The sequence below is a fragment of the Salvelinus fontinalis genome, chromosome 23 (genome assembly GCF_029448725.1).
Source record: "Salvelinus fontinalis isolate EN_2023a chromosome 23, ASM2944872v1, whole genome shotgun sequence".
NCBI classification, from domain to species: Eukaryota; Metazoa; Chordata; class Actinopteri; order Salmoniformes; family Salmonidae; genus Salvelinus; species Salvelinus fontinalis.
The window spans coordinates 2,848,018-2,868,114 of NC_074687.1; the positions used below are offsets into that span (position 1 = coordinate 2,848,018).

General features: G+C 42.5%; 1 protein-coding gene across 4 annotated transcripts in view; it reads right to left on the reverse strand.

The window, feature by feature from the left end:
- Window positions 1-1,722: 1,722 nt before the first annotated feature.
- The window catches only part of LOC129820702 (NADP-dependent malic enzyme-like), a 30,056-nt gene continuing 11,681 nt past the window's right edge, over window positions 1,723-20,097 (reverse strand). For all 4 annotated transcript variants that reach the window (XM_055877570.1, XM_055877571.1, XM_055877572.1 and 1 more), the window contains 13 exons: window positions 15,880-16,010; window positions 14,055-14,204; window positions 11,931-12,006; window positions 11,628-11,789; window positions 11,134-11,237; window positions 10,863-10,972; window positions 10,289-10,386; window positions 9,962-10,075; window positions 9,157-9,262; window positions 7,583-7,725; window positions 7,157-7,330; window positions 6,751-6,849; window positions 1,723-3,767 (listed from right to left, as the gene is read on the reverse strand). In XM_055877570.1, the coding sequence (XP_055733545.1) occupies window positions 3,606-3,767; window positions 6,751-6,849; window positions 7,157-7,330; window positions 7,583-7,725; window positions 9,157-9,262; window positions 9,962-10,075; window positions 10,289-10,386; window positions 10,863-10,972; window positions 11,134-11,237; window positions 11,628-11,789; window positions 11,931-12,006; window positions 14,055-14,204; window positions 15,880-16,010 (1,629 nt within the window). In that variant the 3' untranslated portion in view covers window positions 1,723-3,605. The remainder of the gene's footprint in view (window positions 3,768-6,750; window positions 6,850-7,156; window positions 7,331-7,582; window positions 7,726-9,156; window positions 9,263-9,961; window positions 10,076-10,288; window positions 10,387-10,862; window positions 10,973-11,133; window positions 11,238-11,627; window positions 11,790-11,930; window positions 12,007-14,054; window positions 14,205-15,879; window positions 16,011-20,097) is intronic.

Genomic DNA, 20,097 nt, shown 5'->3' on the forward strand with positions numbered 1-20,097 from the left:
TAATGTCTGTCTTGGACCAATTAACTTTATAACCAGATAGTTTACCAAACTCTTCAAGCAATGACAGGAGGACTGGAATTGAGTACGAGGAGTCTTGGAGATAGAGCAAGACATCATCCACATACAATGATATATCATGGTATTCTTTTCCAATTATAAACTGGGTGGTTCGAGCCCTGAATGCTGATTGGCTGAAAGTCGTGGTATATCAGACAAAACATTTATTGTTACTGCTCTAATTGCGTTGGTAACCAGTTAATAATAGCAATAAGGCACCTCGGGGGTTTGTGGGATATGGCCAATATGCCACGGCTAAGGGCTGCATCCAGGCACTCCGCATTGCGTCGTGCTTAAGAACAGCCTTTAGCCGTGGTATATTGGCCATATACCACACCCCCTCGTGCCTTATTGCTTAATTATAATTCCTTTAATTTGGTCATGTGATCTAATCAGGGTGGCAAGGGGTTCTGTGACCAAAGCATTCCAGCAGTCAGCATGCCAATTGCACGCTCCCTCAAAACGTTTGTCCCCAGCACAAGGTGCACTTGTGTAATGATCATGCTGTTTAATCAGCTTATTGACATGCCACACCTGTTAGGTGGATGGATTATCTTGGCAAAGGTGAAATGCTCACTAAAAGGGATGTAAACAAACGTGTGCACAAAAAAATGTAGAGAAATAAGCTTTTAGTACGTATGGAACATTTCAGGGATCCTTTATTTCAGCTAATGAAACATGGGACCAACACTTTACATGTTGCCTTTGATGGGGGTCACCTTGGGGTTATGTTAGGGGCTGCACCAAATTATTGATGTATTATAATAATTTATTATGCTTTTGTTGTATTAATAGAAGGGGAAGGGCTATAAGACCCCTCCCCTACTACATTTATAGGGTCCTGGACCACAGATTAGCAATACATGCATTATAAGGTTAAATACTGTTCCATAGTTCTTTTCTGGTCTCTGCCTCTTATAGAAACAGTCTGAGCAGATGTGTGAGCCATAGCAGTCAAAAAAGTGTGTCTGTGAGAAAGCGCCTCAAGGCTAAAAGAGATACATATACACAGGCCCCTGCAGGGGAGTAAATAGACAGACATACCACTGTAAGCCACACGGGAATGGAAAATTACTGCTGAGCCCTTAGAAAACACTGGACTATTGTTTTCTCCTGCAAGTTTGTATAACTGTATATGCATGGGCTTGGTGTTATGAGTAGAAGGTGTTGACGTAGGCAGTTACATCACTATGGGTTGACTGCAAGCATATTAAAGCAACTTTTACCTTTTTTATTCTTACTCTGAAACATGCGTGCTGTGTTTCCGTTGTCAACTTCTGTCTGCAATTGCATTAATAAAGGTTTGATTGATTTACTTAAAGAAGATATTGTCTGTTTGCTGATTTCACCAATAAGTCAATGATCGACAAGGAACCTACCCCAACACCTTTATATTTTTGTTCAGTAAATTGCACTAAAATTATATATTTATGGATTGGATTTAAGGTATTGTTTTCTCTCTACTCAACCTGCCTACCACCCACCCCCTACCCTTCATCCACAATATTTCATGACCCTAAACCTGCGGGTCATGTGTTAACCCGCACATCACTAGTAGACATCAACTGCTTCCTATCCCCTTTCATCACAACACACACACACACACATGTGACACACACACACGTCAGCAAAATCGGTGTTAATCATCAATAAAACACTCAGTAGTTTTGTTTACAATATTCACTTAAAAGTGCATTTTATTCCCTTCAAAAACATTTAGTCTTTCCTTAAAAAACTGAAATATAATTCCTTTCGTAGTGTATCACTCTTAAGCAGAGCATTATATTCTCTGGGGGAAAAGGAAAGATAAGATTCACCCTGTTTCTGTTATTACCTTTGGCAAAAACACCTCAACCGAAACAGGCAAAGCTTTATACAAAACAACACTCAAATAAGCAACCCCTCCATTATATAAAAAACATACCTAAAGAGGCAATCATATATCTAATCACCGTGCTTGCCAAAGATTCCTCTGTACATAAACTTTCGGCACCTCACAGACCTGAAGTCAGTTCCTACTGGTAGTGACATTGGGGCTAAAACCATGTAGCTATGCATCTTGTTAAAACTCTACTGACACTTGCGTATCAACAGGCGAGCAGTGACAAAGTCTAGAGGAAAAATATAAGATGAACAGGGAGTGTTTATGAAAATAAATTTAAAGTCCTAATTTATATATATTTTTTAAATAAAATATCCCTTATAACCTTATCTTTTTTGGTATTTGTGGCGTCCGTGGTGCCATGGCCATTATCAGCAAGTGGGTTACGCCCAGTGCAACCTGGGTAAAAAATGCATAGTCCCATGATGCATCCTGCTGCCAAGCAATCACTGCCATGCAAACATGATAAATCAAGCCATTTCATATGCATGCTTGAACAGCCTTACATGGCTTGAAGTTCTATAGATTGTCTATCTAGCGCTGTCCTAACCCAGGCTTTGGCAGGAGTGTAGCCTAAATTATGCAGTGACAACAGGGAGCAAGATGCCACTTAATAATATAATGGAGTTACGCTTGAAAATCAATGAGGAGGTACTGAACAGTGTGAACTGGCTTGTACATATCATTCCTTACTAATATCTGATAGAATCCTCCAACCAAAGACAAGACTCTGCAGGATATAACATAGTGAGGTCAGAAGGTCAAACAGAGGTCAGGCACTATCAGGGTTTGTGCGTTTATGTCCTGACAAGGGGCCCATCTTAATAGTGTAAAACTGGGGTCCTCGTCCCCATCTCCTTTTATCCTGACTGATTAAAAAACAATGGACAGGTGAAGGCGATATGGTGAATGTCTAATGGGAATTTGCTTTCAAATGTCCACTTTTGCAGATGCCGTAAAGATGAAGTAAAGGAGTCAAGGGAAGAAAGCCAGGTAAGACTCCTGAGATGCACCCTACAATAGATGCCTGAGAGTCCTGGCCTTTTGTAATACTTCTATGGAATTTATTTGAGAGTTTAGCCTGTTAGTTATTGAAGCTAGAACACACAGACTGGACCAGCCTAGGAAGCTCAATAGAGTGTGTTATTAGGGCCTTGGTGACACAGGATACAGATAGAATAACATGGTGTTGTGGTGATGTCAATAGTCTGTCTCCAGATTAGAATATAGGAACATAGAAATAGAATGTATAGAACAGTTTGAGGGTTGCCTCAATTTATACATGAAATGATGTGGCACTATAACCTGGCAGTATGACTGTATGGATACACTGTTGTCGATATGACAAACAAAACAATTACAAAAGACAAAGAAGGCTTCAAAAGAATGAACCTTCAAAAATACCCCTCAAATGATCTCTGTGCTGGCTAAGCATTGGTCATCTCCAACTACGATGTACATTTCTATGGGCACTGGGGAGTGTCTAGGGGCAAAGGAGTGTCTCGTATTGATGACCTAACTTCAGAAGGCGTTGAGTGATGATTGGGGAAAATATGCGAGTGCTGGAGAGAAGAGGCGGCAGCGCGTTTTCTGATATGTGGCTCCCTTCTGCTGTACTGAGAGGGTTTGAACAACGGAGATAGAGGTGGCTGATGGGAGATGGAGTTCACACGTTCTGGACTTTCATGGCGTCCTGGGGCCAGTTGTAGGTGTCCTGGATGAAGGAGTCGTAGTCTGGGCTGTAGACGTGGGAGAGCACAAAAGCCTCCTTGTCCTTGGGCTCCGGGTACAGGGAGGCGATGTTGTGTCTGTACGCATAGTCCACAACCTGAGAGATTGGTAGAGAGATTGGTTAGAGAGATTGGTTAGAGAGATTGGTTAGAGATATTGGTAGAGAGATTGGTTAGAGAGATTGGTAGAGAGATTGGTAAAGATTGGCAGAGAGATTGGTAGACAGATTGGTAGAGAGATTGGTAGAGATATTAGTAGAGAGATTGGTAGACAGATTGGTAGCGGGATTGGTAGAGAGATTGGTAGAGAGATTGGTAGAGACATTGGTAGAGACATTGGTAGAGAGATTGGTAAAGATTGGTAGAGAGATTGGTAGAGATTGGTAGAGAGATTGGTAGAGAGATTGGCAGAGAGATTGGTAGAGACATTGGTAGAGAGATTGGTAGAGACATTGGTAGAGAGATTGGTAGAGAGATTGGTTAGAGAGATTGGTAGAGAGATTGGTTAGAGAGATTGGTAGATAGATTGGTAGACACATTGGTAGAGAGATTGGTAGAGATTGGTAGAGAGATTGGTAGAGAGATTGGTAAAGATTGGTAGAGAGATTGGTTAGAGATTGGTAGAGAGATTGGTAGAGAGATTGGTAGAGATATTGGTAGAGGGATTGGTAGAGGGATTGGTAGAGAGATTGGTAGAGAGATTGGTAGAGAGATTGGTAGAGACATTGGTAGAGAGATTGGTAGAGACATTGGTAGAGAGATTGGTAGAGAGATTGGTTAGAGAGATTGGTAGAGAGATTGGTTAGAGAGATTGGTAGATAGATTGGTAGACACATTGGTAGAGAGATTGGTAGAGAGATTGGTAGAGATTGGTAGAGAGATTGGTAGAGAGATTGGTAGAGAGATTGGTAAAGATTGGTAGAGAGATTGGTTAGAGATTGGTAGAGAGATTGGTAGAGAGATTGGTAGAGATATTGGTAGAGGGATTGGTAGAGGGATTGGTAGAGAGATTGGTAGAGAGATTGGTAGAGAGATTAGTAGAGATTGGTAGAGAGATTGGTAGGGATTGGTAGGGATTGGTAGAGATTGGTAGAGACATTGGTAGACAGATTGGTAGAGAGATTGGTAGAGAGATTAGTAGAGGGATTGGTAGAGAGATTGGTAGAGAGATTGGTAGAGAGATTGGTAGAGACATTGGTAGAGGGATTGGTAAAGAGATTGGTAGAGAGATTGGTAGAGAGATTGGTAGACAGATTGGTAGAGATTGGTAGAGAGATTGGTAGACATTGGTAGAGACATTGGTAGAGGGATTGGTAAAGAGATTGGTAGACAGATTGGTAGCGAGATTGGTAGAGAGATTGGTAGAGACATTGGTAGAGACATTGGTAGAGAGATTGGTAGAGAGATTGGTAGAGAGATTGGTAGAGAGATTGGTAGAGACATTGGTAGAGATATTGGTAGAGATATTGGTAGACATTGGTAGAGACATTGGTAGAGGGATTGGTAAAGAGATTGGTAGAGAGATTGGTAGAGAGATTGGTAGACAGATTGGTAGAGAGATTGGTAGAGAGATTGGTAGAGAGATTGGTAGAGAGATTAGTAGAGATTGGTAGAGAGATTGGTAGGGATTGGTAGAGATTGGTAGAGACATTGGTAGACAGATTGGTAGAGAGATTGGTAGAGAGATTAGTAGAGGGATTGGTAGAGAGATTGGTAGAGAGATTGGTAGAGAGATTGGTAGAGACATTGGTAGAGGGATTGGTAAAGAGATTGGTAGAGAGATTGGTAGAGAGATTGGTAGACAGATTGGTAGAGATTGGTAGAGAGATTGGTAGACATTGGTAGAGACATTGGTAGAGACATTGGTAGAGGGATTGGTAAAGAGATTGGTAGACAGATTGGTAGCGAGATTGGTAGAGAGATTGGTAGAGACATTGGTAGAGACATTGGTAGAGATTGGTAGAGAGATTGGTAGAGAGATTGGTAGAGACATTGGTAGAGATATTGGTAGAGATATTGGTAGACATTGGTAGAGACATTGGTAGAGGGATTGGTAAAGAGATTGGTAGAGAGATTGGTAGAGAGATTGGTAGACAGATTGGTAGAGAGATTGGTAGAGAGATTGGTAGAGAGATTGGTAGAGAGATTAGTAGAGATTGGTAGAGAGATTGGTAGGGATTGGTAGGGATTGGTAGAGATTGGTAGAGACATTGGTAGACAGATTGGTAGAGAGATTGGTAGAGAGATTAGTAGAGGGATTGGTAGAGAGATTGGTAGAGAGATTGGTAAAGAGATTGGTAGAGACATTGGTAGAGGGATTGGTAAAGAGATTGGTAGAGAGATTGGTAGAGAGATTGGTAGACAGATTGGTAGAGATTGGTAGAGAGATTGGTAGACATTGGTAGAGACATTGGTAGAGGGATTGGTAAAGAGATTGGTAGACAGATTGGTAGCGAGATTGGTAGAGAGATTGGTAGAGACATTGGTAGAGACATTGGTAGAGAGATTGGTAGAGAGATTGGTAGAGAGATTGGTAGAGAGATTGGTAGAGACATTGGTAGAGATATTGGTAGAGATATTGGTAGACATTGGTAGAGACATTGGTAGAGGGATTGGTAAAGAGATTGGTAGAGAGATTGGTAGAGAGATTGGTAGACAGATTGGTAGAGAGATTGGTAGAGAGATTGGTAGAGATTGGTAGAGAGATTGGTAGAGAGATTGGTAGAGAGATTGGTAGACAGATTGGTAGACAGATTGGTAGAGAGATTGGTAGAGAGATTGGTAGAGATTGGTAGAGAGATTGGTAGAGAGATTGGTAGACAGATTGGTAGACAGATTGGTAGACAGATTGGTAGAGAGATTGGTAGAGAGATTGGTAGAGATTGGTAGAGAGATTGGTAGAGAGATTGGTAGACAGATTGGTAGACAGATTGGTAGAGAGAAAGGAAAATGAGTTAGACTGCTGATGTATTGATATGGAGTTAGTGTCTTTCTCTGCAGTAACAAATCGGCGTGGAGGTGGGAACTGGGAATGTAATGCTGGTATTGATAATGGTTTGTGGGGAGGTGCCAGTCTCCAACCTTGACAGCGATCTTAAAGGACACCTCTCTGATGCTGTTGAGGGGAGGGTAGAGTCTCCCTTCGGCTAGGTGCTCCTCTGTTACCATGTCAGCTATCGCCTGAGTAAGAGAGAGAGAGACAGAGAGCGAGAAACAGGAAATGAAAAAAATAAGTGAATAAATGAGGAGTGGAAAGGGGATTATGGGTGACAGAAAGAGAAGGGAAAGGAAAATAGAAATTGAGATGTGACATTAAAATAACTTGAAACAAATGTGTGTGTGTGTGACTGTGTGTGTGTGTGTATTTCTCTTGGTCAAGTCTCTTCCCCTTTAACTCTGCATTTAGGGATCTTTATTTGTCTTTAGTTGAAATGTTTTACAAAAGTTTGTCTTTTGTTGAAAATGTCAAAATAAAAGAAACAGTTACCTCAGCTGTGGTGAGGAAGATGTCGTCAGAGATTTGGCGTACCCCGCAGGCGATGACGCCAAGCGCCACGCCAGGGAACACATAGGCGTTGTTCCCCTGGCCGGGGATGAAGGAGCGCCCGTCAGCCAGGGTCACTTTACTAAAAGGGCTGCCACTCGCAAAGATGCTCCGCCCCTGGGAGAGAGGGAGAGTGAGAGAGAGAGAGCATGAGTGAGAGAGAGAGAGAGCATGAGGGAGAGTGAGAGAGAGAGAGCATGAGAGAGAGGGAGAGAAAGAGCATGAGAGAGCATTAATTCTATTTCAGGTCCTTCTATTTCTATAACAACATGAATATTTAGTAAGCGTACATTCAGCAGCACTCAAACAAGGGAACAGAGAGTGAATGTCTATTCTCTAGGTTAGGGTCAGAGTTCAGAGTTACAGTACCTCGGTGAGTTGGTAGCACTGCTCGGCGGTGCACTCTGCCTTGCTGGTGGGGTTGCTCAGGGCAAATATGATGGGCCTCTCGTTGAAGGACGCCATGTCCTTGATAATGTTTTCAGTAAACGCCCCTGCGATGGCTGCCACTCCTGCACACAGGAAAAGAGTACTGATTACAAGTACTGTTCTTTACCATTTGGCCATCAGATTTGCCACCAATGCTCCTTATAGGACACATCACTGCACTCTATACTCTTCTGTAAACTGTTCATCTCTGTATACCCGTCGCAAGACCCACTGGTTGATGCTTATTTAAAAACGGACAGATAATCAGGCCTCACTCCCCCCTATCTGGGATATCTACTGCAGCCCTTATCCTCCACATACAACACACGCTCTGCCAGTCACATTCTGTTAAAGGTCCCCATAGCACACACATCCCTGGGTCGCTCCTCTTCTCAGCTCGCTTCAGCTAGCGACTGGAACGAGCTACCAACAAACGCTCAAACTGGACAGTTTAATCTCAATCTCTTCATTCAGACTCAATCATGGACACTCTTACTGACAGTTGTGGCTGCTTTGTGTGATATTGTCTATTATGTGTATTATTGTCTCTACCTTCTTGCCCTTTGTGCTGTTGTCTGTGCCCAATAATGTTTGTACCATGTTTTGTGCTGCTACCATTTTGTGTTACTACCATGTTGTTATGTTGTGTTGCTACCATGCTGTGTTGTCATGTGTTGCTGCCTTGCTATGTTGTCGTCTTAGGTCTCTCTTTATGTAGTGTTGTGTTGTCTCTCTTGTCGTGATGTGTGTTTTGTCCTATATTTATATGTTTTTTTTTATCCTAGCCCCCGTCCCCGCAGGAGGCCTTTTGGTGGACCGTCTTTGTAAATAAGAATTTGTTCTTAACTGACTTGACTAGTTAAATAAAGGTTCAATCAAAATAAAACAAAACATACATATGTTCCTGATATGCTCTGCAATGTTGATTATCTGTCCGTTTCAATTCGACTTCTGAGCTTAGTGGCATTATGAAGAACATGTTGTGTTATACTATGCATGCAAGTCTCTCTTGGCTAAGAGTTGAGGAGAGACTGACTGCATCACTTCTTCTTTTTAAAAATAGACAATGTGTTGAAAATTCCAAATTGTTTGCATAGTCAACTTACACACAGCTCTGATATACCCTCTTAACCCACTAGACATGCCACCAGGGGTCTTTTCACAGTCCACAAATCCAGAACAAATTCAAGAAAGCGTGCAGTCTTATATAGAGCCATTATTGTATGGAACTCCGTTCCATCTCATATTGCTCAAACTAACAGTAAGCCTGGTTTCAAAAAACAGATAAAGCAGCACCTCGCGGCACAACGCCTCTCCCCTATTTGACCTAGATAGTTTGTGTGTATGTATTGATATGTAGGCTACGTGTGCCTTTACAAAAAAATCTATGTAGTTTTGTCCTTGAGCTGTTCTTGTCTATTACTGTTCTCATTTAGGCCCTAGTACATAACCCAGGTGAGCCCTAGATACACAGGTGAGTCCAGCTGAGCCAGTAGGTGATCATGGGGACTGACCGATGATGGCAGTGGGCTTGATGGTGTGCACCACCTCCTCCAGGGTCTTTATGTGGGCGTGGTCATGGGCAAACTCCTCCTTCTCATGGTTCAGGTTCCCTCTGCCCTGTGGGTCGCATAATGATGACATCAGTAAATCTGACATACTACTGGATCCAGTTCAGGAGGGAGCAATGTTGTGAATGTTGTTGATACAAATGACTGACATTCCCTATTCTACATGACAATGCAGCATGACTGTTCTACATATGATATTTCTATCCTACATCCTACATATCTAGATGGACAGCTCAGGAGAATGCTTATCAGATCAGTGTTTTGAAGCTATTCAAGTGTATTAGGAGCAATGTTCCCTCTAAGCTCTGTAATAATGGTATGGGAATAACAATGCATTTTATTCTGTAAAGTGGTTTCTTGCATCAAACAACATTTTCAGTCACCTCCTTGTCTGAAGGACAAGTGGATAAACAGGTTAATGTTATGGCCTGCGTGTTTTTTTTCAAACGTCTCATGGAATGTAAGCCTACATTGAACACCACACATTGGCTGCTACTGTAGTCTGAATGATAGGCCCCTCTGGTAACCCTACGTTATGATCAAATAGCCACAGTAGCCTACTGTACCACTGTCTGAAACAGCAACTTAAATCTGGTACAGCCTCAGTGTTCACAGTAAACATGTGCTGGAAGTTGCACAGAATTTTAACAATGTTCAAGTTTGCGGCCAGCAGACCTGAAATTTGCTTAGTGCCGAAAATGTTTTGAGGGAACATTGATTAGCTATGATATTATGGTATTACAGTTACCTTGACGATGAGGCCCCTGGAGTCGACCATCCAGATATTCTTTGCGGCGTCTGTGGCGGACACTCCCTCTTTCGCCATGGCCATGATCAGCAGGTGGGCGATGCCCAGTGCAGCCTTGTCAAAAAAGACACATCGTCCCATGATGCATCTTGCTGCCAACCAATCTAACCAATCATTGCAATGCAACATGATGATTATAAAGCCATTTCATATCCATGCTTTTGTTACCTAACAAGGCTTGATTCAAGAGAATGAGGTTTCCAAACGTTAATGACTTCTGGACAAAGAGTTTATAATTAACACAGATCCGCACGTTTGTCCTCTTACCTCCCCTGCTCCCTGGAACACAAAAGTGTGGTCTGACAGTTTGTTCTTGGTGATCTTCAGTGCAGCCAAGACTCCAGCTACTGCTACTGAGGCTGTGCCTGGGAGAGGGAGACAGAGAGTTAGAGAGGGTGATAAACACGAGGGATGGGTTGTAAAGTTGTGATCGGAATGGTTTTGCACATCTATCTTTCAACAAAACAAAAAATTATATAATGTGTCATCAGGAGGTCATCAGTGAGCCACACAGCCTACAAATCCCAATAACTGTCTAGGGTAGGTTTGCAAAAATGTTTTTTTTTGTATTTGTATTTATTATTTTGGGTTAAAACGTCTGAAACTAAATAGAAAGTATGTCGAAATTATAATGCACTTTTAAAATGTTTAATTACTGCCCTCTATCTGGCCCGCAAATTGCTTTTGACTAACAAATCGGTCCGGAAAAAAATCTGTGTGGCACTCCGCTGAATTTTGAAATCCCGATATTGAGTAAAAATGATTGCCCACCCCGGTCTAGCGGGTAGGGGGTGGGAGGAGATTTTGGATAGGGCCAGAGAGAGAGGGAGAGAGAGATTACCTTGGATGTCATCATTGAAGGTGCAGTAGTGGTTGCGGTACTTGTTGAGGAGGCGGAAGGCGTTGGAGTTGGCAAAATCCTCAAACTGGATCAGACAGTTCATCCCGTACCTGCAGCGCAGAGTAGTGAACGGTCGGTCAGATAGTTAAATTACACACACACACACACACACACACACACACACACACACACACACACACACACACACACACACACACACACACACACACACACACACACACACACACACACACACACACACATTACCCACTTGTCAGTAACTGCCTGCATGAACTCATCGATGAGATCATCGTACTCCTTTCCTCTGACCCTCTTGTGCTTTAGACCGATGTACAGCGGGTCTTCCAGGAGCGCCTGATCAAAGATTAAACATCATCACCTTCACACTCTACGACAAGGAGCAGGGATTGGGTTAAGGTCAGGTTTAAAATCCGATTTTATGGCTTTGTGATGTGGCTGTGCAAGCTAGTGACCACTCTGCAGAGCTGCCTCAATATATGATTCACTATATGAGTCATCTCAATAAATGCCAACCTGCGGATGAGGACCTTTAGGGAAATAAGGGAAGCAACTAGGTGATAGCGGAGCCCTGAATTCCAAACAACTTCTAGTAACACATTTAGTTCACTAAGTAAGATACTGCTTTTTCTATATGGGTGGGTCAAATGATAAGGATCATGATATTAGCCAACGGAGGCCTATCAGGCCTGGGTGTTTCTTCATGGAGTGTCCCAGTTGAAGTACCTGGTTGTCGGTGCCCACGTCCAGCAGCACTGGAAGACACTGTTGGGGTGGCACTCCTCCACAGGCTGTGTACAGGGCCAGTTTGCCCACGGGGATGCCCATGCCGTAACTTCCCAGGTCCCCCAGACCCAGGATACGCTCTCCGTCCGTCACCACAATGGCCTGTGGAATATACAAACACGGTTTGGTTCACCTGATGAAACTTCTAGTCTCCAGGTAAGAGCCTTAAGCTGTTTACACCCTCCTGTCCACATCCTGTACCTTGCAGTAAAGCAAAGCTTGTGTGTGTGTGGTACTCCTCACCTTGATGTTCTCCTCAGGCCAGGAGTTGAGCATGGTGGCGATGTGACCTTTATCGTGGATGGTGATGAAGAGACCTCTGTGGGATACAGTTGAAGTCAGAAGTTTACATACACCTTAGCCAAATACATTTAAACTCAGTTTTTCACAATTCTTGAAATTTAATCCAAGTAAAAATGTCCTGTCTTAGGTCAGTTAGGACCTCCACTTTTATTTTAAGAATGTGAAATGTCAGAATAATAGTAGAGAGAATGATTTATTTCCACTTTTATTTCTTTAATCACATTCCCAGTGGGTCAGAAGTTTACATACACTCAATTAGTATTTGGTAGCATTGCCTTTAAATTGTTTAACTTAGGTCAAACGTTTCGGGTAGCCTTCCACAAGCTTTTTGGCCCATTCCCCCTGATAGAGCTGGTGTAACTGAGTCAGGTTTGTAGGCCTCCTTGCTCGCACACACTTTTTCAGGTCTGCCCACAGATTTTCTATGGGATTGAGGTCAGGGCTTTGTGATGGCCACTCCAGTACCTCAATTTTGTTGTCCTTAAGCAATTTTGCCACAACTTTGGAAGTATGCTTGGGGTCATTGTCTATTTGGAAGACGCATTTGCGACCAAGCTTTAACTTCCTGACTGATGTCTTGAGATGTTGCTTCAATATATCGACATAATTTTCCTTCCTCATGATGCTATCTATTTTGTGAAGTGCATCAGTCTCTCCTGCAGCAAAGCACCCCCACAACACGATGCTGCCACCCCCGTGCTTCATGGTGGTGATGGTGTTCTTCGGAGGCTGCGTGGTCCCATGGTGTTTATACTTGCATACTATTGTTTATACAGATGAACGTGGTACCTTCAGGCATTTGGAAATTGATCCCAAGGATGAACCAGACTTGTGGAGGTCTACCATTTTTTTTCTTGATTTTCCCATGATGTCAAGCAAAGAGGCACTTAGTTTGAAAGTAGGCCTTGCAATACATCCACAGGTACACCTCCAATTGACTCAAATTATGTCAATTAGCCTATCAGAAGCTTCTAAAGCCATGACATCATTTTCTGGAATTTTCCAAGCTGTTTAAAGCTACAGTCAACTTAGTATATGTACATTTCTGACCCACTGGAATTGTGATACAGCGAATTTTAACTGAAATACTCTGTCTGTAAACAATTGTTGAAAAAATTACTTGTGGCCTCCCGGGTGGCGCAGTGGTCTAGGGCACTGCATCGCAGTGCTAACTGCGCCACCAGAGTCTCTGGGTTCGCCCCCAGGCTCTGTCGCAGCCGGCCGCGACCGGGAGGTCCGTGGGGCGACGCACAATTGGGCTAGCGTCGTCCGGGTTAGGGAGGGTTTGGCCGGTAGGGATTTCCTTGTCTCATCGCGACTCCTGTGGCGGGCTGGGCGCAGTGCGCGCTAACTAAGGGGGCCAGGTGCACGGTGTTTCCTCCGACACATTGGTGCGGCTGGCTTCCGGGTTGGAGGCGCGCTGTGTTAAAGAAGCAGTGCGGCTTGGTTGGGTTGTGCCTCGGAGGACGCATGGCTTTCGACCTTCGTCTCTCCCGAGCCCATACGGGAGTTGTAGCGATGAGACAAGATAGTAATTACTAGCGATTGGATACCACGAAAATTGGGGAGAAAAGGGGGTAAAATTACAACAACAAAAAAAATATATATATATATTACTTGTGTCATGCACAAAGTAGATGTCCTAACCAACCAAAACTATAGTTTGTTGACAAGAAATTTGTGGAGTGGTTGAAAAACAAGTTTTACTGCCTCCAACCTAAGTGTATGTAAACTTCCAACTTCAACTGTACATGCTAACACTTCAGAACCACTGAGCCACTATTATCACACAACAATGCCCTGTCTCTCTCTCTCTCTCTGTGTGTGTGTGTGTGGGTGTGTGGGTTTGTGTGTGTCTGTACGTGTGTGTGTGTGTGTGTGTGTGTGTGTGTGTGTGTGTGTGTGTGTGTGTGTGTGTGTGTGTGTGTGTGTGTGTGTGTGTGTGTGTGTGTGGTGTGTGTGTGTGTGTGTGTGTGTGTGTGTGTGTGTGTGTGTGTGTGTGTGTAAGTGTGTGTGAGTGTGTGTATGTCTGTACGTGTGTGTGTGTCAGTGTGTCATGCCTACCGTGGTCTCCTGAAGGCCAGTCCGTACTGTTGGCAGGCCAGCCCTACTGTAGGCGTATAGACGATAGGCATGAACTCCTCTACATCAGATGTAAGCAGGCGGTAAAACAACTTCTCATTCCTGTCCTGCAAAGTCATTAGCAAGATGTACCTGAGAGAGAGAGAGAAATAGAGATAGGGAGAGAGAGAAATAGAGAAATAGAGAGAGAGAGTGAGAGAGAGGAAGAAAGAAAGAAATAGAGATAGAGAGAAATAGATAGAGAGCGAGAGAGAGAGAGAGCAACAAGAAATGTAGGACAAGGTGAAACAGAGCTGGAAGGGATAGCGATGATAGTGACAGTGATAATGATGATAGTGATATTGATGACAGTGGTAGTTATTAGTGATAGTGATGATACTAATAGTGATGATAGTGTTATTAGTGATAGCGATGATGGTGATAATACTAATAGTGATGATAGTAATAGTGATGATAGTGATGATACTAATAGTGATGATAGTGATGATACTAATAGTGATGATAGTGTTATTAGTGATAGTGGTGATAGTGATGATAGTAATAGTGATGATAGTGATGATAGTGATGATAGTAATAGTGATGCTAGTAATAGTGATGATACTAATAGTGATGATAGTGTTATTAGTGATAGTGATGATACTAATAGGGATGATACATTTAACATTTACATTTAAGTCATTTAGCAGACGCTCTTATCCAGAGCGACTTACAAATTGGTGCATTCACCTTATGATATCCAGTGGGTGTTACTTATGATAGTGATGATACTAATAGTGATGATAGTAATAGTGATGGTAGTAATAGTGATGATAGTGATGATACTAATAGTGATGATAGTGATTGTGATGATAGTAATAGTGATTATAGTGATTATACTAATAGTGATGATAGTGATGATACTAATAGTGATGATAATAATAGTGATGATAGCGTTATTAGTGATAGTGATGATAGTGATAGTGATGCTAGTAATAGTGATGCTAGTAATAGTGATGATAGTGTTATTAGTGATAGCGATGATAGTGATAATACTAATAGTGATGATAGTAATAGTGATGATAGTGATGATACTAATAGTGATGATACTAATAGTGATGATAGTGTTATTAGTGATAGTGGTGATAGTGATGCTAGTAATAGTGATGCTAGTAATTGTGATGATAGTGATGATACTAATAGTGATGATAGTAATAGTGATGATAGTGTTATTGGTGATAGTGATGCTAGTAATAGTGATGATAGTGATGATAGTAATAGTGATGAATGTGATAGTGATAAAAGTAATAGTGGTGATAGTGTTATTAGTGATAGTGATGATAGTGATGCTAGTAATAGTGATGCTAGTAATAGTGATGATAGTGATGATAGTAATAGTGATGATAGTGTTATTAGTGATAGTGATGCTAGTAATAGTGATGATATTTATGATAGTAATAGTGATGATAGTAATAGTGATGATAGTGATGATAGTAATAATAGTAATAGTGGTGATAGTGATGTCAATAATAGTGATGATAGTGTTATTAGTGATAGTGATGATAGTGATGCTAGTGATAGTGATGCAAGTAATAGTGGTGATAGTGATAGTGATGCTAGTAATAGTGATGATAGTAATAGTGATGATGGTGATTATAGTAATAGTGATGATAGTGCTAGTGATGATAGTGATTAGTGATAATGAGGGGGAGGAAAGTTTCCGTATTTCTGTCTGTATGTGCATTTTTAGCCATTGTGTGTTGTGTGTCTGTATGTTTGTTTGTTTGTATATGTAAGTGTATTATTTGACTCTGTGTGTGTGTGTGCTCACTTGTCGAGGGGGTTGCGGCCCTCGTAGCTCCTCATGATGCGGAGCACCTGGACGTCCTGGGAGAGGAAGACTGGGGGCAGCAGGCCGTGGATGCCCAGCTGCAGGCGTTCCTGCAGGGTGAAGGCCATGCCCTACGGGGGGGATGGAGGACCACACATCCAACATTAGGATCAATCGCTCCAATATTGTAGCATTGGTCTAGCTAGCTGTTGCTCACATAAACACCCAGCTATCAGGTATTTACAATTATTGTCTTTCGATAAAGAAGCTGTGGTGCTTTAGCTATGTTGTGGTTCTGATCATGTGTTTAGCATTCCTTTATTAGGCCTATTGCATGAAGGGAAATTCTTATGGTTGCTCAGCGAGCTGATTGGGTCGTGACTTTGAGATCTGGTTGTGGTTAGTGCCACTCTACTTTGTCATGTCAGTATTCTGGAGGGGTGTGTTTGAGCGTTTGGGGGAGTGGAGGTCATCTATTTATTCTGTCCAATGGGATAGGAGCCTGAATTCCCTCCCCTGTGAACTCCCTTCTAATATCTTCTTTCCTCTCTCACACACTCGCTCTACCTCTTTTTTCTTCAACGGAAAGAATTATTCTGAAAGCCAGAGAGGACCGTCATGGAAATAAATCACAAAATAAAAACTGTTCACCAACTTGCTACAGTAAATATACCAGTGTCACTATGTAAAGTTGTGATAGTGTAATGTGACACTTGCACCTGTGGTTTGGTTTCCATTAATAATAAGCGCCTATTAATGTGTCAATCACAGTGACTCTCCAACTATGAGATGTTAACCTTTAAATGGAACCTAATCCACTTCCTCATTTCAGTGTGATTACAAGTGGGGAATATGAATGAACTGAACTTGAGAGCGCATTGTTTAAGGAACCTAAGAACTGTTTGATGGTGTGAATCGTCAAATCATTCAATACGTTGAAAGGTGAATGGGACTGCGTTAGAGTTGGTATGAAGCGGGAGTTTGATAAGATTAATGATCATTATCATTCTACAACTTAGCTTCACACTAACTAAATTAAAGTGCAAACAAACATAATTATTTCAACAACACATACAACTAACACAGAAAAAATACAAAATGGAAATACATTATTTGTATACTTATACATTGCATTCAAGAAAGTATTCAGACCCTTGAATTTTTCCACATTTTGTTACAGCCTTATTCTAACATTGATTACATTGTTTTCCCCCTCATCAATCTACATACACTATCTCATAATGACAAAGCAAAAATAGTTTATTTTATTTTATTTTGACAATGTATAAAAATAAAATTCTGAAATATCACATTAACATAAGTATTTAGACCCTTTACTCAGTACTTTGTTGAAGAACCTTTGGCAGCGATTACAGCCTTGAGTCTTCTTGAGTATGACACTACATGCTTGGCACACCTGTATTTGGGGAGTTTCTTCCATTCTTCTCTGCAGATCCTCTGTCAGGTTGGTTTTTGAGCATCACTGCACAGCTATTTTCAGGTCTCACCAGAGATATTCAATCAGGTTTAAGTCCGGGCTCTGGCTGGTTCACTCAAGGACTTTCAGATACTTGTCCCGAAGCCACTCCTGCGATGTCTTGACTGTGTGCTTAGGGTTGTTGTCCTGTTGGAAGGTGAACCTTCAGCCCAGTCTGAGGTCCTGACAATCTGGAGCAGGTTTTCATCAAGGATCTCTCTGTACTTTGCTCCGTTCATCTTTCCCTTGATCCTGACTAGTCTCCCAGTCCCTGCTGTTGAGAAACATCCACACAGCATGATGTTGCTGCCACCATACCTCACCGTAGGGATGGTGCCAGGTTTCCTCCAGACGTGACGCTTGGCATTCAGAACAAAGAGTTCAATCTTGATTTCATCGGATCAGAGATTGTTTCTCGTGGTCTGAGAGTCTTTTAGGTGCCTTTGGCAAACTCCAAGCGGGCTGTCATGAGCCTTTTACTGAGGAGTGGCATCCGTCTGGCCACTCTACCATAAAGGCCTGATTGGTGGAGTGTTGTAGAGATGGATGTTCTTCTTTAAAGGTTCTTCCATCTCCATAGAAGAACTCTGGAGCTCTGTCAGAGTGACCATCGGGTTCTTGGTCACCTACCTGACCAAAGCCCTTCTCCCCCGATTGCTCAGTTTGGCCGGGCGGCTAGCTCTAGGAAGAGTCTTGGTGGTTCCAAACTTCTTCCATTTAAGAATGATTGAGGCCACTGTGTTCATGGGGACCTTCAATGCGGCAGAATTTTTTTTGTACCCTTCCCCAGATCTGTGCATCGACACAACCCTGTCTCGGAGCTCTACGGACAATTCCTTTGACCTCATCACTTGGTTTTTGCTCTGCCATGCACTGTCAACTGTGGGACCTTATATAGACAGGTGTGTGCCTTTCCAAATCATGTCCAATCAATTGAATTTACCACAGGTGGACTCCAATCAAGTTGTAGAAACATCAAGGATAATCAATGGAAACAGGATGCACCTGAGCTCAATTTCGAATCTCATAGCAAAGGGTCTGAATACTTATGTAAATAAGGTATTTCTGTTTTCGCTTTGTCATCATGGGCTATTGTGTGTAGAATGTACCATCGGGTTCTTGCCGTGAGGGAGATCTTTGTGGGCTATACTCAGCCTTCTCTCAGGGTAGTAAGTTGGCGGACTGCGGATATCCCTCTAGTGGTGTGGGGGCTGTGCTTTGGCAAAGTGGGTGGGGTTATATCCTGCCTGGTTGGCACTGTCCGGGGGTATTGTCGGATGGGGCCACAGTGTCTCCAGACCCCTCCTATTTCACCCTCCAGTATCTTTGCTGCAATAGTTTATGTGTTGGGGGGCTAGGGTCATTCTGTTATATCTGGTGTAATTCGCCTGTCTTATCAGGTGTCCTGTGTGAATTTAATTATCTAATTCTCTCTCTCTCCGTCCCGGAGGACCTGAGCCCTGGGACCATGCCTCAGGACTACCTGGCCTGATGACTCCTTTCTGCCACAAATTCACCTGGTCGTGCGGCTATGGAACCCTGACCTGTTCATGGGACGTGCTACCTTGTCCCAGACCTGCTGTTTGACTCTCTCTCTCTACCGCACCTGCTATCTCAAACTCTGAATGCTCTGCTATGAGGCGGCAGGTAGCCTAGTGGTTAGAGCGTTGGGCCAGTAAAGGTTGCTAGATCGAATCCCTGAGCTGACAAGGTAAAAATCATCTGCCCCTGAACAAAAAGGGCTTCATAAATATTTAAAAAGGGCTTCTTAAATAAATTTGATTGATTGATGAGGAGAACATTTAATTGAATCAATATTAGAATAAGGCTGACACACACACACAGATGAATCGAGTTAAAGTAAACCTGTCAGATAGCGTAGCAGTTACAGGCCTTAAAGTAAACCCCTTAAGGAAACAGCTGACCAGCAACCGCAATTACTCCTTCAGTCTACACTGACAGACAGACAGACAGACAGACAGACAGACAGACAGACAGACAGACAGACAGACAGACAGACAGACAGACAGACAGACAGACAGACAGACAGACAGACAGACAGACAGACAGACAGACAGACAGACAGACAGACAGAGACAGAGACAGAGACAGAGACAGAGACAGAGACAGAGAGAGAGAGAGAGAGAGAGAGAGAGAGAGAGACTTCTGCACTATAAAATTAAAATGCCTGGTGTACAAAACATGCTATAAAAAGGCCACCAGGCGTTTTGAGGTTTTTCCTCACAGAAAGTGCAGAATAGCCGATTTAACAATGGACAATTCCTGTTCAGTTTAGCCTTATTGGCGTCAACACAATAACCTGAAATCCCCGGACAATGTGTGAACAGGAGCTGATGGACTACATAGTTCATAGTTCAGTTATAGAACTACAATTGTTCAGATGAATGGAAGTGACTTTAACATCCGGACTGAGACCGACAGCTACGAGAGCTAACAATGTAACTTTCTTAAGTTTATTTAACCTCGTTAAAAGATAATACCAGTTGTGATTACTAACCTGAGGCACAATCCTACTGTGTGTGTCACATGACTCAATTTGGACCAGGTTAAATACAGCCTATAGACAGCCAATAATGAGTCTATAGACAGCCTATAGACAGCCTATAAAGAGCCTATAGACAGCCTATAGAGAGGATATAGAGAAGCTATAGACAGCCTATAGAGAGGCTATAGAGAGGATATAGAGAGGATATAGAGAGGCTATAGAGAAGATATCGAGA